The following is a 15,722-nucleotide window of genomic DNA, read 5'->3' as shown; positions in this document are numbered from 1 at the left end:
AAGCTCTGGACGCTTGCTCAAGTGGCTGCCAAGTGCCGGTGAGTGTCGGCTTTGCTTTGAAGTCCTACGCAGAGCGTGGGTTTTGGATAGGAGTGGATTTCACAACAAGGCGTTTGTTTGACAGCTGGCAAAGAGTCGTCTTGGACTTGGTGGAGGTCAAAGCAAGGAGTATAAAGAAAAACCTAAAACTTCTCTTTCAGTAGCCTGAGTCTCCACCAAGACCCATGGTAAAAAGAGGGTTGTGTTTGCTCGCTCACCGCTGACATCAGGCTCCAAGTCACCCGACCCCAAGTCTTGAAAGACTCTAAAATGTGAGCTTTGTGATCTCTGAATGATGGCCTTTGAATCCTCCTAATGCTTTGGCAGCCTCAGTCTGATCATGGGAGACGCGCTTGGAGGCCAAGGAGATTCTCTCAGAGCTCTTGTTTTCTTTCTTCGCTTTTCTAGTTGTGTTGAAACTGCAGATGTTTACGGTCTGTCCCGTGACAGAAGCGGCTTCTGAGCTTCCTGCCCGGCTCTGTGCCGTCGCTGTGTTTTACCGATGTCTGTGGAAGTACCGTATGTGACTGCAGAAGCTTTTGTTGCTTCCTTCTCTGTGCCTTTTCAAAACCACAAAAATTATATTCCAGCCACGGCAGAGCGTTCCCCTCGTAGAGCATCGCTGCGTCAGCAGCAACACCAGTGGTCATGGGGGGAACGCCCTTTCTGATACCAGGAGAAGCAACGTCGGCTGTGCCAAATCCCAGTGGCTGGCTTGAGACTCGCTGCCGATTCCGGGTGAAATCCGTAGCGCTTGGGTGAACGTAGCATCACCCTTCCCTGTCCTGTTGCCTGCGCTAACCACGAATCCTTTTCTCAGCACCCTTGAAGGATAATCCTACTTGCCAGAGATCCTACAGACGATCCGGGTGTCCACGTGGTGATCTCAGGGTTCTCCCTTCCTAAGGCAAAGCACGGATCCAGGTAGTTACTCCCCAAAAAAACCTGGAAGAGGCTTCGCTATCACCAGATTTGCAGCCGGCACGTTAATGGATCGAGGCAATTTGGAAAGTTCAGCTGACTCAGGTTCGCTGCCTTGCACACAGAGCCCCGCTAACTGCTTCTAAGAAATATCTTGAGGGGGAAGGAAGCCGCGAGACACGATATGCCTTGACTGTGCATCTTCGGAAAAGATTTCAGTCGTTGCCAAAAGATGCGGAGGCCTGTGTAGAGATAAGTCTCTCGTGTGCCTCAGTAAGTCTCTGCTATGGAAATTTTATGAACTATTAGTAGCTCTTTAATGATCCTGAAAACAATCTCATTTTCACTTAGTTCTGTGACTAGTGAGCCGTGGTGAAAGGAATCTTTGAGGATACTCAGCCTCGGATGCTGCATCACAATATTTCTGTGTGGCAGGGCTGAGTCAGAAGGGCGTATTGATGGGCTCTGCACAGAAAAGGTCACGGGCAGGGGGTGCTGCACGTGTGCAATGAAATCTGATTTCTGCCGTCCTCTGGGTAGCAGTCTCGTGCCCACTGCTTGTCCTTCTGGGCCAGGAGAGTGTTTAACCCCGACGCTGCGGTCACCTTTCTCTGTCCCCTGCTACAGGCTGACTTTTACTTATTTAATGAATTAATTTTGAGGTTTAAATGTTATGGTGAAAAGCCAGGTTTGGGGTTTTATCAGTAGCCTTCACCGTTGCTTCACCATTATTCGGATGCTTCCAAAAGAAGAGAACAAAAGGCAATTAAATTAACCAGCGGCCGTTGCCAGATGATGTGTCATTTGAAGATTGCGGTGAGGGACGCTTCCAAAAAGCCTCAGCTGGCCCCTGGCCACGGGTTTCCTTCCAGGCAGGCGTGATCGGAGCCTCGGCCCTTCAACCAAATCACTGGTGGTGAATCTGGAAGGGAGTGATTGGAATCTGCTCTGCTGAGTTCAAACTAAGCTCCCCTGCACAGTTGGATGTGCAATATTTAAAATTTAAAACCCTGTTTTAAAGACCCAGAATGAGAAATGCAACCAGTTCTGGCTTTGAAAGTCAAAAAGCTTCTTGGGCCAGCTTTTGGGCTTACTCTTCCGCTCTTGGGTGATATTTCTTGGATGATATTTCTTGGATGATGTTTCTTTTCACTGGAAGGCGTGGGTGTGACTTGGAGCAGTGGGAAGGGTGCTGCCTGAACAAATCCCACCAGCTCTGTTGTATGTTTGCTGTAAATTAGAGCAGCAAAGATTTGGGAAGAGAACTTGTGCCATGGAGACCTTCCTTTCAGGTATGCTTGAGTGCGTGCTGGTCATGACAAATTGCTTCTCCAGCTCTTACCCCTAGAATGACTTGTGAGCAGATGAAACGGCACGTTGTTTTAATAGCTCTGATTTTCTTGGGACTGCGTGTTCATCCTGTCCTTGTGATCAGAATCCAGCAGTATTGTCCTGCAACTCTGTGGTTTTTTGGACTTTGCATTCAGACAAGGTTGTGATCATTTCACAATGGAGATGTCTGTGAAGATGGGTTCCTTCTGTGTGATTTATCAGCAGTCACTGGTGTCCCACAGATCTTTTATTCCACTTAGCAGTGCCGGCTGTGTTGCATTTCTCTTGTGGATGAAGGTGGCCATGGATGGTTTCTGGCTGTCACCCCATTTCTCTTCCAGTTGTGCCATGCTGATCCCAAAACACCCTTTCTCTGTTCTCGTTCTGATTTCCCTGATGCACTCTGACCACGAGGAGATACCTTCATATTAATGGCATTCTAGTGAATATTGTAGGCTGGGTTTGTTAGCCTTTAGGTTTAGAGCAGCTGAAGCGAATCCCATCCTCATCCTCACTTGTGCATCAGTTTGGCTCACGGGGAGGCTTTGGTGCGTTTCAAGCGCAGTTCCTTTCACAGGAAACTAAACCATGAGCTTTGCTCCAGATGCAGAGGAGCTAAGCTGAGGGTGCAGAGGGGACTGAATGAACGGCTCTTTGGCCAACTTCAAACCAAGCATGTGGTGGGGACACGCGGTCCAGGGTACCAAAAATCCAGTCTGAAGTCACCTGCCCGTCCAATATAATACAGAGGTATGGGCTTGAGCACCAAGTGCTTCCATCTACTGATCCACTCCTGTTACACCAGGTGAGATTGCAAGAAGTCCTTGTCCCTGGCTGGTGCCTCCACACCTGCCTGCTTTCTCCTGCTTCCACATGTAGGTATCGCCCCGTGCCTGGGCAGCCTGCCACCATCCCGCTGCGCAGCAGCGTGATGTTACAGGCTGATGGCCCAGGGGACGTAATCCTGGACGCTTGGCTTTCACGCTTCTGGACACAAACCCAACGGCAGCTTTGAGATGTCTTGGCGAGAGCTTTTCCCCTCAAAAGCCTCTTGCCTTGAAAACATTCCTGCAGCGCTGGAGCTAGCGAGACATCCCAAGTTAGGGCTGGGCAGCAGGGAAACCATGCTGCATCTTCACCTGCACCCTTCAGCTTGAGGCATCTCCTGCCTCCTCTTCACGGCAGACTTTGCTGTTGAAGGACACTAATTTTGTGCAAGAAGTTCCTGCTACGAGCAGGGCTGAGATGACGACTGAGATGCTTCGCAAAGCGGCGCAGCGTGGGACCCCTGGGGCACGGGGCCGGCCAACTGCATCATCGTTCTTGTTAATGGCTTGAACCCATTGCCCTCAAACGAGGAAGAGTTGGCGCTTAACTAGCGCCACTTAATAGCTCTGAGATTAATGGACGCAGCACACGATGCTCCGAGGCAACCTAAACAGCCTTCTTTAAAATCCACACATTTCCCAAGGGCTTCAGAAAAAAAGGGGAAGTGTTAAATAACTCTAATCAAGGTGTTTTTAAAACCATCAGCTGACTTATTCAGTTGTCCTTTAGCTCCAAGAGGGTTGTTCTTCAGCTTTAGATTTCGCTAATCCTTTTAACCAAGTTGTTCTGGGCCATGGAGGAGGTGGCTCTGCTGTTTTACTGCCAAAATCTGTATGTCATACCCCAGCATCTCAGCTAACAAACCCAGAGGACGTTTTTTAGTCAAGATATTGATAAAGGTGATGGTTTACTCCAGGATCCTGACCCTCCTGAGCAGAGACCAGGAAGAGGCGAGCGGACGTTTGTGCAATGGACTTGAGTTTTTCCTTGGCTTCAGGTTCACACTGAAGCTGAGTGAATTTGGGTCCCTTCAGGATGTTTTCAGTTGAGCACGGTGCTCTGCTGCAATGTCACAGGGGTTTTACCACTGCTTGGAAGTAAATTTGCTCAGGTCTTCCCCAGTTTGGGGTTCCTTGTGGTTTTTCAAGCTCTTCCCAGCCTCAGCTGGAATGAGGAGCACGAGGACATCTCAGGTCTGGGTTTCAGGTCTCCTTTCCATACCTTAAATTGATACAGTGGTTCTCTGGGATGTTGGCTGGAGGTTTGTCAGGAGCTGTGGTGCTTAAGCCGTTGGGTAACTATTGTAATGTGCATTCAGGAAACACGTTACTGCAATTTTAAACAAATCTGTCAAAGCAGCAGTGGGTAAAATCGCCGCAGGGATGCGTGGGCAGGAAGGGGTTACCAGCTGCACCGGGTCGCTCCCTGCCCAAGGAGATGCAGCCGATTCCTGGAGAGCCATTTGCAAGCACCGCAATTTCCAGGAACTGGCTGGAGGGATGAGATTAGAGGAAAGAGGGGCTGCTTTTCTTGATGGAGAGCAGTGTCCTAGCTGTCCTTCTGTCCCTACCCACCAGCTGCGCTGACGATGATGCTGTGATGCTGAATTCCTCCTCCCTCCCCTGATGACTAATGTCTGCATCTGTGAGTAATTAGATAAGGTGAGGGGGAAGGCTGCTGTGCTGGACCTGTCCTGCCGCAGCAAGGCAGCCTTGGTCGCTGGGGCTGGGCTCACCCTGCGTGCGGATGCTGCGATGTCTCATTAAGAGAGGAAGGAGAGGGAAGGGGCTGTTTGCGAACTGAGGTGATCGGAGCCATCCTTTTCAACGAGGAAATTGGATTGCGGCTGCGGAGCCCACTTGTCTATCTGAAGTGGAGCTGAGCTCATTTCTAGGAGCCGTTGGACAGTTTGTCAGGTTTTAGAGCCCTTCTGTTCCTGGTAATGATGCCTGCAGCTGGGCCGCCTCCTCTCAAGAGCCTGTCTTTGGGTCTTGTTATACCTGGGGTACTCTGAAGTCTTGACTCACGTTTCACCATTGTTCCTGTGTCGTTTCCTCTCTGCCTTGCAGCCTTTCTCAGGACAAAGAGTGCATGATTCAGGGCAGATAGAACAGCTATGTTCCTGCACTTCCCCACTTAAAAACACCGTAATCGGTCCAGATGCTAACGAGTAAACACCCCCACTCCGGCACAGCACGGCAGCCAGGGCGGCCCAGAGCTGACTGTTCGGAGAGGCTGAGCTCCTTTCGGCACTGACCCTCCATGGAAGTGACTTTCCTGCCCGGCTCTGCCTTTTCCAGCTGGTTTGTCATCGTACTGAATTAAACCTTTTTGTCACACACTGAATTAAACCTTTCTGTCATTCTTTTCACAGGTGTTGGCACAAGGAACTACTACAGGAAGATCGGCTACGAGCTGGAAGGGCCTTACATGGTGAAAAAGCTGGACTGATGGCCCAGGAGGTCCTCACCCCAACCCAGGAGAGAAGAGGAGATGAGGTTCATCCTGGAAAAGAAGCTCAAGGTGACGGACGTAAGCTAAAGACCAAAACCTGCCAACCGCGAAGGACTTGCTTATGCCAGAGCCCACGGCAACAAATAGGGCATCTTCTCTGGGGAGAGCGGTTCTGAGACCTGCCTGTTGCCCCAGGAGAGGCTGGGGACGTTTCACGTGTCTCGTTACCTGCGTAAACCCGCCGGATCTCCGGGGTGGGCTCTGATGCATTGCGATAGAGGACTGAAGCGTAGGTGAACTAAAAACGTCCATTGTTTCTATGATGCTATCAGCGGGCTTTTAACGTTTCAGCATTGAAATGGTGTGGGTTATTGTGCAACATGAATGAATTCCTTTTCTGCGTATTTATTTATGCTGGGCTTGGCTGCTTTCTGTCCATCGCAAGCGACACCCTTTGATCCTTTTACAGTAGGAGGCCGTGAGGATTGGAAGGCATTCCCTTGCTAGCGGTAGGAATTGAGATTAAAATTTAAACCAAATCTCTCCAGGGACACACAACCATGGAGTAACTGAGGTTAGAAGGGCCCTCTGAGGTCTCTGCTCCAGCCTCACTCAAAGCAGGTCCAACTAGATCAGGGTGATGATGCTCAAATATCTCCAAAGGTGGAGATATTCAATGGATGTGGATGGAGAGTTCAGTGTCTAGTCCCTGTTCCAATATTTGACCACCCACGTGTTGAAAAAGTTTTTTCTTAATATCCGATTGGAGTTTACGGTGTTTCGACTTGTGCCTGTTGCCTCTTGGCCTGTCGCTGTGCACTTCTGGGAAAAGTCTGCTGCTGGTCTCCAAGCTTCTCCTTGCACATGGCATACTCCAACGCCGTAACCGTCCTGGTGGCTTCCGCTTCCATTAGTCTGTATTTCCAGGTGCTTCTCCAGCCCTTAACCCATTGATTTGGGCGTGAGGATGCCGTGTGGTAGCAGCGTCGGAGGCCTTTGTACAACACCCATGGCCCTCCCTTATCATCCGCGCTGCCCTCATCCCCCCCCAGCAGGTGCTTGGGTTGCTCAGGCACGTTCTGCCCCCGGGGGATCCCTCCTGGCTGTTCCCAACCCTTCCCCTCTCCATCCCACGGCAGAGAAGGGCTTCAGGGAGGGTTTGGTCCCTCTCTCCCAGCACGGAGGTGGGGCAGTGGCTGCCCTGTAGCCCCTCAGATCCTCCTCCTGGTTCTCCTTGGTTGCCTTTTCCAGGCATTGGGAATTCTATCAGGAATGGTAGAAATATTAAAGCTTCTTTTTGCAAAGAGTGAGATGGGATGCGAGAAAGATGGGGAAAGAGCTCGGCCCCTTTCTCACCTCTCCGCAGCCCTTTGGCGGGGTGGGGATGGCCCTGGACATGCAGGGCAGGTGGGGTGTCCTTTGACGTCAGCGACACAGGGTTTCCCAAAGCAGCGTGCCTGGTGCTGCCCGCTGCGCTTAACAACATCAGAAGGGAGCAGCCAGAGCTCTGACCTCCTCCGCTTCTCTTTTCATAGTATTTCAATCAAAAATAGGGTTCAAATCCGGAGTAGCAGCTTGTAGAGAAGTTGACATTTCAGGTGTTGCTCTAATAAATAACGCTGTCAGGAGCCTTCTGGAAACATCGCCAATAACGAGCGCTCGGACACACGTGATTGACTCGGAGGAGGAGAGGCTCCGGGAGCAAAGCTCTCGCGGCAGCGGCGGTGCCGCGCAGTAAATGCGATTCTGCCACCGTGATCTATTGCTGCTCCCGAACGGCGACTCGCTGGGTCAGTGGCCAGAACCGCGCTGACGTCTGCTGACGCACAAGTGGCAAAGGCAGCGGCTGCCCGGGCAGCGCGGAAAACGCGCGCCCTTGCTGGAGAACCGAAATACCTGACAATAAAGTTTTTTATTATTGAAGGTAAAGGCTGGTGGCCTGTGTTTTAAGGGGGGGGGGGGAATGAAAACCACAGATCAGCTTCTTGGTACCTAAACCTCAAGCGTGTTTTGAGCCTCCTGCCCCGTTTGATTTACAGAAGGGAGCTGGAGACTGTTGCTTCTTGATTTGTGGAACCATTTTTTCATCCTCCAAGACACTGGTAAATGGGGCATGTTAAGCTTCTGACACCATAAAAGCAGAGGAGATGGAAAGGGATGCATTGAGAGGGGATGCAATTTCTGTGCAGAATCCTTAAAATTTTCCGTAAAATTTGTTGTTCTGGTACTGCTGACATAATTATGAATCACTCTGACGCGTTCAGCTCTGACAGCCCAGGTTTTTTTCCAGGTACTGGCCAGAAAAGCTCACCACTTCCGTGCGTCTGAAAGCATGGCCCTCCGGCAAATCTAGGAAATATCGGATAAGTTTGTTGGGTTTTGGGTTTTTTGTTTTTGTTTTGTTTTGTTTTGTTTTAAGGTCAATGCGTTTTGAGTTTACTAGCAGCTTTATCATGAAATAAAGCAATTGGGGGGGGGGGTTGTCTTATTTTTAGCTTCCCATTTGTGTGTTCTTTCTGGGGTGATTTCATGCTGCACTGGCTCAGCTTCTGCGAAACTCTGCGGGCTTGTCTGCACAGGCTCGGGTTTGTTTTGAAGTGTGATGTATTGATTTGCCCATTTGATATAAATGCAGCCAAATGAATAGCTGGTTTGTACTTCTCTCCGAGCCATTGCTTTCGCCAGGGACAGGGAGTTCCTCCAACGCGTGTTCCTGGCGTACGTCCTGTCTGCTGCCGCTCCACGCGCTGCCGGGCTTTGGGATGGGCTCAGAGGGTCTCAGGGACGGCCCTGGAGACGCGATGGTTTGAGGAAAGGGCCTGAGTTGCGGCTTCTCACCCGTTGTCTGTCTGCCCGAGTTTAAAAATCTAGTGGTATGTGTCAGTCACCCGCAGAGAGCCGGGGAAGGGAGGCGTTAGCAGGTGTGTGTGAATTTTCCATGGGTTTTAGTGTGGCTTGTGGGGTCTGCGGTTGCCTGGACGTAAGTTCAGACAAGCTCGGTTCCTGCGGTGCGCTCTGCTGCCTGTGGTCTGGCTGCCAGGAGGGGAAAAGCAAAACCACGCTTCCCTCTAAAGTTGTTCTGAAGGGTTTCAGGCTTTCTTGGGTTTGAAGTACGCCAGGAATTAACAGTAACAAAGCCGAAGTCTTGTAAGATTTCAGACAGCTTTAGCTGCAAAAAAAGGGAGGCACAGAGGAAACGAGACACTACAAGGAGAAAAGGGGCTGAGCAGATCCTTCCCGTGGTGATGCTTGAAGCTTTGTGGACACCTCTTGAGCTAGACTTCATTAATAGGGGGTGACAGCATGGGACCAGGTACCCAAATAACAAATTGGGGACCCCAGGGGATCCTGATGCGGCTAGACACACAGCCAGTTTCCTGCAGGGGCTGCGACGGCGCGGATGTACAGACGGCAGCTCTTTGTCAAGAGGGTTGTACAGGAGGGAGGTACACGAGGGACGTGGTCGTGTTCTTTGCCTGCGTTCTGTGTCATTAATGCTGCTTTGCAACAAACGTCTCGTGTTCCGGCAAAGCGCAGTCTTGGTGCTGGCAGTCTTCATGGCTAACCTCTTCTGCAAGCCCTGCCAGGAAATAAATCAAACAAGTCTTTGGTCTTTGGGGTTTTTTTCTGGTGGGGTTTTTTTTGTTTTTGTTTTTGTTTTTTTTCCCCTCCACTTAAAAGTTCACACTTCTGGCTGAAGATGAGCAGAGGCCTTCCCCTAGGCGTGCAGGGAGGAGGAGGCATTGCTGAGCACCAAAAACTTCCCTTGCTGTAAGAGAAATGGCCAGTTACAATTTAGTTTAGATGAGGCATGTTGTCCCGGGAGCCACTTGGCCACGCCAAGGAATTTTCCAGTTGGCTCTGACCTGGTTTTTGCAATAATCTGAAAGTTTGGGTTATTATGTTAGGCTTTGGTTTGTTTTTTTTTTTTCCTCCCTGAAAACAGCATCCATTTCAGTACAGGTACATCATTCTTACAGAGCTATCGTGTAGGAAACCAACTAATAGCATCCTGTAATTAACTGCAAAAGGGAGAGCAGCCTTGAAATCCAGGAGCAGTTGCGCTTCGCTGCAGCCCGTGAGATGTGTCTTGTGCAGCCGGGAATCGTCCTGCAGTTTGAGGTTGGCTAAATGCGGCCAGCGTTGCCTTCGCTGGCCAAGCCCGGCATCTGTTGGAATGTGGAAGACCATATTGAAGCCTCGTGGATGGAAAAAAAAAAAAAACCTCCTCCAACACCCGCAAAAAGACCCCAACCCTCCCCCCCCCCCGCCCCAGGTGATTTGTATTGACAAGCTGCGGCTCCTCCTGCCTTCATGATGGGAATGAGGTGGATTAAGCAGAGAAGAGCTTCTGCAACTGGTCAAAAGATAAACGAAGAAGTCAAGAAAACACAATTTGGCTGTAAAAATCCAACAGAGCAAGGGCTGTGGCCGATCCCACGCCTGTGGAAATGAAACCTGGGGCTGGGAAGGCCACGAATTTCCTTGCTCCAGGTTGAAATGGTGCCGAGGGAGGATTCGGGTGGCTGCCACGGAGCAGGCGCTCATGCTGCATCCTCCCCGCTGTAACCCATCGCAGCCTTGGCCAGGCAGAGGGTTTTGAGGCTGATGCTTTCAAGCAAGAGAGCACCAGCGAGGGCTGAGCTCCACTGCCTGGCCCCAGCAACTTCACAGTCGATGAGGAAAAAGCAGCAAGCAGGCATGAAGAAAGCAAGTCATTAATGGAAGCTGACCAGTTTAAAATATTTTGAAAAAGAAGAAAAAGGTGAGTCATGCTCATGTCTGCATTAATTTTAGCCTGTTGCGTTACTCCTGCTCTAACTTTTTGGGAGGCTAATGGCTCTGCCTGCGGTGGGATGTGGTGAAGATGTGGCACGTGGGTGATGTTTGGCGGGGAGCTCAGGTGCGGCTCAAGCAGTAATAACCTGCTCAGGGCAGGAGCATCGGGGCTCGCGCCGTGATTTCATTGCTGTAGTCCTGTGCTTTCTGATGTGAAAAGCAGCACTGCCAGCTTCAATATTTCTCTTGCTTCTATTTATATACCTTTTCTGTATTGCTTTAAAATTATCTTTTGCTCCTGCCTTGGTGGTGCTGGAGCGATTAGTAAAGTGCCTAAGTGCACCTCTCGCGCTGCAGGGCAGGGTTTTGCTTGCCCAGGGCCGGGGGAGAAGCCCATCTTTGCCCAGGAGAGCTGCTGGCAGAGGAACCCCGCTGAGGCTGCGGCACTGCCTCGCTCTGCATCGCCGATCTGCATCAGAGGGGCAGCTGGGAGCTGCAGGAGGGACCGAAGCTGCTGCCCTGGGTCACGCAGGCATCCAGGTGGGTCCACCCAGCACAGGCTCCACCTGCAATGAAAGCAGAGCCCAGGTAAAGAGAACCCTGAGCCCACTGCCCAGGAATGCCTACCCCCAGCGTTTCATAGAATCCTAGAATGGTTTGGGTTGGAAGGGACCTCACAGCCCATCTAGTTCCAACCCCCTGCCATGGGCAGGGACACCCTCCACTAGCCCAGGCTGCCCAAAGCCTCATCCAATACCTGGTCCTAAACACTTCCAGGGATGGGGCCTCCACAACCTCTCTGGGCAACCTGTGCCAGTGCCTCACCACTCTCACAGTAAAGAATTTCTTTCTAACATCGAATCTAAATCGACCCTCCTTCAGCTTGAACCCATTCCCCCTTGTCCTGTCACTACACTCCCCCATAAACAGTCCCTCCCCATCTTTCCTGGAGCCCCTTCAGGTACTGGTAAGCCGCAGTTAGATCTCCCCAGAGCCGCCTTTTCTCCAGGCTGAACAATCCCACCTCTCTCAGCCTGTCCTCACAGCAGAGGTGCTCCAGCCCTCCGATCAGCTTCGTGGCCTCCTCTGGACTCGCTCCAACAGCTCCATGTCTCTCCTGTACTGGGGCCCCCAGAGCTGGACGCAGTACTCCAGGTGGGGTCTCACCAGAGCAGAGTAGAGGGGCAGGATCACCTCCCTCGACCTGCTGGTCACACCTCTTGTGATGCAGCCCAGGACACGGGTGGCTTTCTGGGCTGCAAGCACACATTGCTGGCTCATGTTGAGCTTCTCATCAATCAATACCCCCAAGTCCTTCTCCTCGGGGCTGCTCTCCATCCATTCCCTGCCCAGCCTGGAGTCGTGCTTGGGATTGCCCTGACCCCCGTGGAGGACCTTGCCCTTGGCCTTGTCGAACTTCATGCGCTTCACACGATCCCACCTCTCCAGCCTGTCCAGGTCCCTCTGGATGGCATCCCTTCCCTCCAGCGTGTCAACCACACCACATAGCTTGGTGTTGTCAGCAAACTTGCTGAGGGTGCACTCGATCCCACTGTCCATGTTGCCGACAAAGATGTTGAACAGCGCCAGTCCCAGTAGCGACCCCTGAGGAACACCACTCGTCACCGTTCTCCACTTGGACATTGAGCCATTGACCACAACTCTTTGAGTGCGACCATCCAGCCAATTCCTTATCCACTGCATGGTCCAGCCATCGAATCCATGTCTCTCCAATTTAGAGACAAGGATGTCATGTGGGACAGTGTCAAACGCCTTGCACAAGTCCAGTTAGGTGACGTCAGTTGCCCTTCCCTTATCCACCAATGCTGTAACCCCATCATAGAAGGCCACCAAATTTGTCAGGCACGATTTGCCCTTAGGGAAGCCGTGTTGGCTCTCACCAATCACCTCCTTATCTTCTGTGTGCCTGAGCATAGTCTGCAGGAGGGTCTGCTCCATGATCTTGCCAGGCACGGAAGTGAGATTGACCGGCCTGTAGTTCCCTGGGTCTTCCTTTTTACCCTTCTTAAAAATGGGGGTTATGTTCCCCCTCTTCCAGTTGGCGGGAACTTCGCCAGACTGCTAGGACTTCTCAAATATGATGGAGAGTGGCCTGGCCACTTCATCCGCCATTTCCCTCAAGACCTGCGGATGCAACTCATCAGGTCCCATGGACTTGTGCACCTTCAGGTTCCCTAGATATTCTCGAACCTGATCTCCTCCAGTGGGCAGTTCTGCATTCTCCCAGTCCCTGCCTTCTGCCCTGGCTGCAAACAATCTCTCAATTAGTGGCATGGAGAGAGAGGCAGGGACACAAGGAAACAGCCTCAAGTTGTGCCAGGGGAGGTTTAGGTTGGAGATTAGGAAAAATGTCTTCCCCCAGAGGGTTGTCAAGCCCTGGGACAGGCTGCCCAGGGAAGTGGTGGAGTCCCCATCCCTGGACGGATTTAAAAGACGTGGAGATGTGGTGCTTGGGGACATGGGTTAGTGGTGGGCTTGGCAGGGTGAGGTTAACGGTTGGACTCACTATCTTAAGGGTCTTTTCCAACCTAAACAATTCTATGGTTCTATGCCTACACCTTTCAGGCACATCTGGGCCCCGCTGTTCCCTCAGCTTTGGTGCTCAGCCTGAGCTTGGAGGACCTGATGGGCATCACCTACTCGTATAGCTCTGCAGCAAAAAAAACCCCAGATCTGCCAGCACCTGCACAACCCCTGTCCCGTATCCCCAACAAAAACGGGCTCGTGGGTACCTTCAGCTGGTTGCCTTGCCGACCACAGCTGCCTGTTGGTCATCCCAGTGCAATACCTGGCCTCACTGCCTGTAGCTTGCAGGCTACGTCAGTGAATGCACAACCCCGATCAGGCAAGATGAACTGGGTGAACACAGTGATTCAACAACTTCTTTGGGCAAAAAGAAGCTGTTGCTGGGAGCCACGGGATCTGACGTGCCCATGGCTTTTGGCAGAGCACGGTGCTGAACGACTCCGCGCAGTAAATCCTGCGAGGTAGAGGAGCTGGCTCCAGTAGAAGGATGTCTGACTGCAGCCTAACAGCAGCAGGAAGCTGGAAAGTGAAGAGCAGCTGGGAGATACCTCCAAAAACTCGAGGTGTTCAAGCCTAAGATGGCCAAGGCGAAGCATTACCGTTACAGGAACTGAGCCGTAAAACGAGAGGACACCAACACCAAGATAAACGTGGTAAAGTAGGGTGTGAGCGGCTCAGCTGCTCTGCTGCCATTAATGTTAAGGGCAACGTTTACATCCAGTAGACCAGTCTACATTTGAAAGGGATGAATTTAGCAGAATAGGTGCTGCTCAGGTTGGGGAAAATAAAAGACTATCTGTTTACAGATCCTAGGTTTGGCACATCCTGCATCTGGCTGCAAACTCTAAACCACGGTTACCTCCGTTGCTTCCCAAGACCCCAGCAGCTCTATTCATTATAAAGAAAGTGAGCTGAGAAAAAAAAAAAAAAAACAAAAAGAAATAGATAAAAAAAACCCAAAAGTAAGTAACCCAGAACTACTTAATGACACTGGGCAGCCTCTCTGGTGAGGCCAGGTATTGCCAGCAGCACAGGGTGGTGGGGGTCTGACCTGCTCTCGAGGATCGATCCCCTTCTGCCAGCACGGATTTTGTTTTTCTTCTTCACTCGCATCCTTCGTGCGGCAGCAGCAGGGGCTGCCTCCTGCCTTCAGTGCAATAAGCAGTCACGCCAGGGGCTCGGGGAATCTGCGGCGAATCTGTTAGAAAAGGAGAAAATTAAATCAAGAGAAGCAGGAGCCAGAAAAGAGCTTGATTTTAAAAAATACAGCAGTCACGATCTAGATGTGCTCATCAGCTTTGTTTAATGAATAAGGAGTTGGTGGTTTGGAAAAACAAAGTCGAGGTGAAACAGCACCACTCAGACCTTGGGTAAACAGCAGCACAAAATCTTTGGGCTCATCTCGAATCCTTTTCCAAATGGGAAAGAAGAGGTTTGGCACCAATTTATCGACATCGCTGCCCGCTTCCCCTTTTGTCCCTTCCCCGTCTCAGCCGGATGGCGCAGGGCCGCGGGTGGCTCTGCGGGATTTCATGCCCAGAGTCCCCTTCGAAGGCCACCAGCCCCTGCACTGGCTTACAGAGCCGCTGTGCTGGTTTTAAACACTTGCAGGAACACATTTGGGTTTATGTTGGTTTTTTTCCCCCCTCTCCTCTCTCTTTCAGTTTGTTTATAATTGTGGGGAAGAACCAAATGCGGTGGGTTTAGTCTCAGTCTTTCATGTAAGCAAAGGCTGAGACTCCTCAGTCACAAAGTGACGGCTAAATTCATTCAGCACAGTCATTTTCCAGCACAAGTTGATGCTGGTTTATTAAGGGAAAAGCTTCAAAAAAATAAAACTCTTAAGTCAATGTGTACAAATTCCTCCGGTTTCATTGACGCTTCTTTCCAGAATCGATGCAGATCTAGTTTTAGTCTAAATCCAGCTGGTAATCATGATGAAAATTAAATACAAGCTTTGCTCTGGCCATGTCTATGAGCAGTTGTCAGGAGTACCTGCTGGTGGTTCTCGGGCACTAGATCTAGGTCCAAGCCTGACACATAGACCCTACCAGCCTTACACGTATGTATTTTCCCATCAGTATAGTTTAAGTAAACCTTGAGGCCTTTGTTCTGCCTGGGAGCTGGAGGTAGCAGGGCAATGGCAGCAGCAGGGTCCGTGGGTGGCTGCATCCCCCACTACAGAATCCCAGAACAGTTTGGGTGGGCAGGGACCTCCCAGCCCACCCAGTGCCACCCCTGCCATGGGCAGGGACACCCTCCACTAGCCCAGGTTGCCCAAAGCCCCATCCAACCTGGCCTTGAACACTGCCAGGGAGCCAGGGGCAGCCCCAGCTTCTCTGGGCAACCTGTGCCAGGGCCTCAGCACCCTCACAGGGCAGGATTTCTGCCTCACATCCCATCTCCATCTCCCCTCCTGCAGCTTCAGGCCATGCCCCTTGGCCTGTCACTCCCTGCCCTTGGCACCAGCCCCTCTCCAGCTTTCCTGGAGCCCCTGCAGGGACTGGAAGGGGCTCTAAGGTCTCCCCGCAGCCTTCTCTTCTCCAGGCTGAACCAGCCCAACTCTCTCAGCCTGAGGTCTCCAGAGCAGAGGTGCTCCAGCCCTCGCCTCATCTCCGTGGCCTCCTCTGGCCTGGCTCCAACAGCTCCATGTCCTTCTTGTGCTGGGGACCCCCGAGCTGGACGCAGCACTGCAGGGGGGTCTCAGCAGAGCGGAGCAGAGGGGCAGAATCCCCTCCCTCGACCTGCTGCTCACACTGCTGGACACGCAGCCCAGGACACGGGTGGCTTTCTGGGCTGCCAGCGCACATTGCCGGCTCATG

The 15,722-nt window shown here is 51.7% G+C and overlaps 1 protein-coding gene across 1 annotated transcript in view; it reads left to right on the top strand.

Moving 5' to 3' along the window:
• Positions 1–7,503, top strand: part of ELP3 (elongator acetyltransferase complex subunit 3) — an 89,379-nt gene extending 81,876 nt beyond the window's left edge. The window contains exon 15 of the mRNA XM_054820511.1: positions 5,495–7,503. Within this exon, the coding sequence (XP_054676486.1) occupies positions 5,495–5,571 (77 nt within the window). The 3' untranslated portion in view covers positions 5,572–7,503. The remainder of the gene's footprint in view (positions 1–5,494) is intronic.
• The last annotated feature ends 8,219 nt before the right edge of the window (positions 7,504–15,722 follow it).

This window comes from Grus americana, chromosome 3, assembly GCF_028858705.1.
Source record: "Grus americana isolate bGruAme1 chromosome 3, bGruAme1.mat, whole genome shotgun sequence".
Taxonomy (NCBI): Eukaryota; Metazoa; Chordata; class Aves; order Gruiformes; family Gruidae; genus Grus; species Grus americana.
Note: the sequence above shows the minus strand (reverse complement) of the source record. Positions and strands in the feature narration are given on the sequence as shown.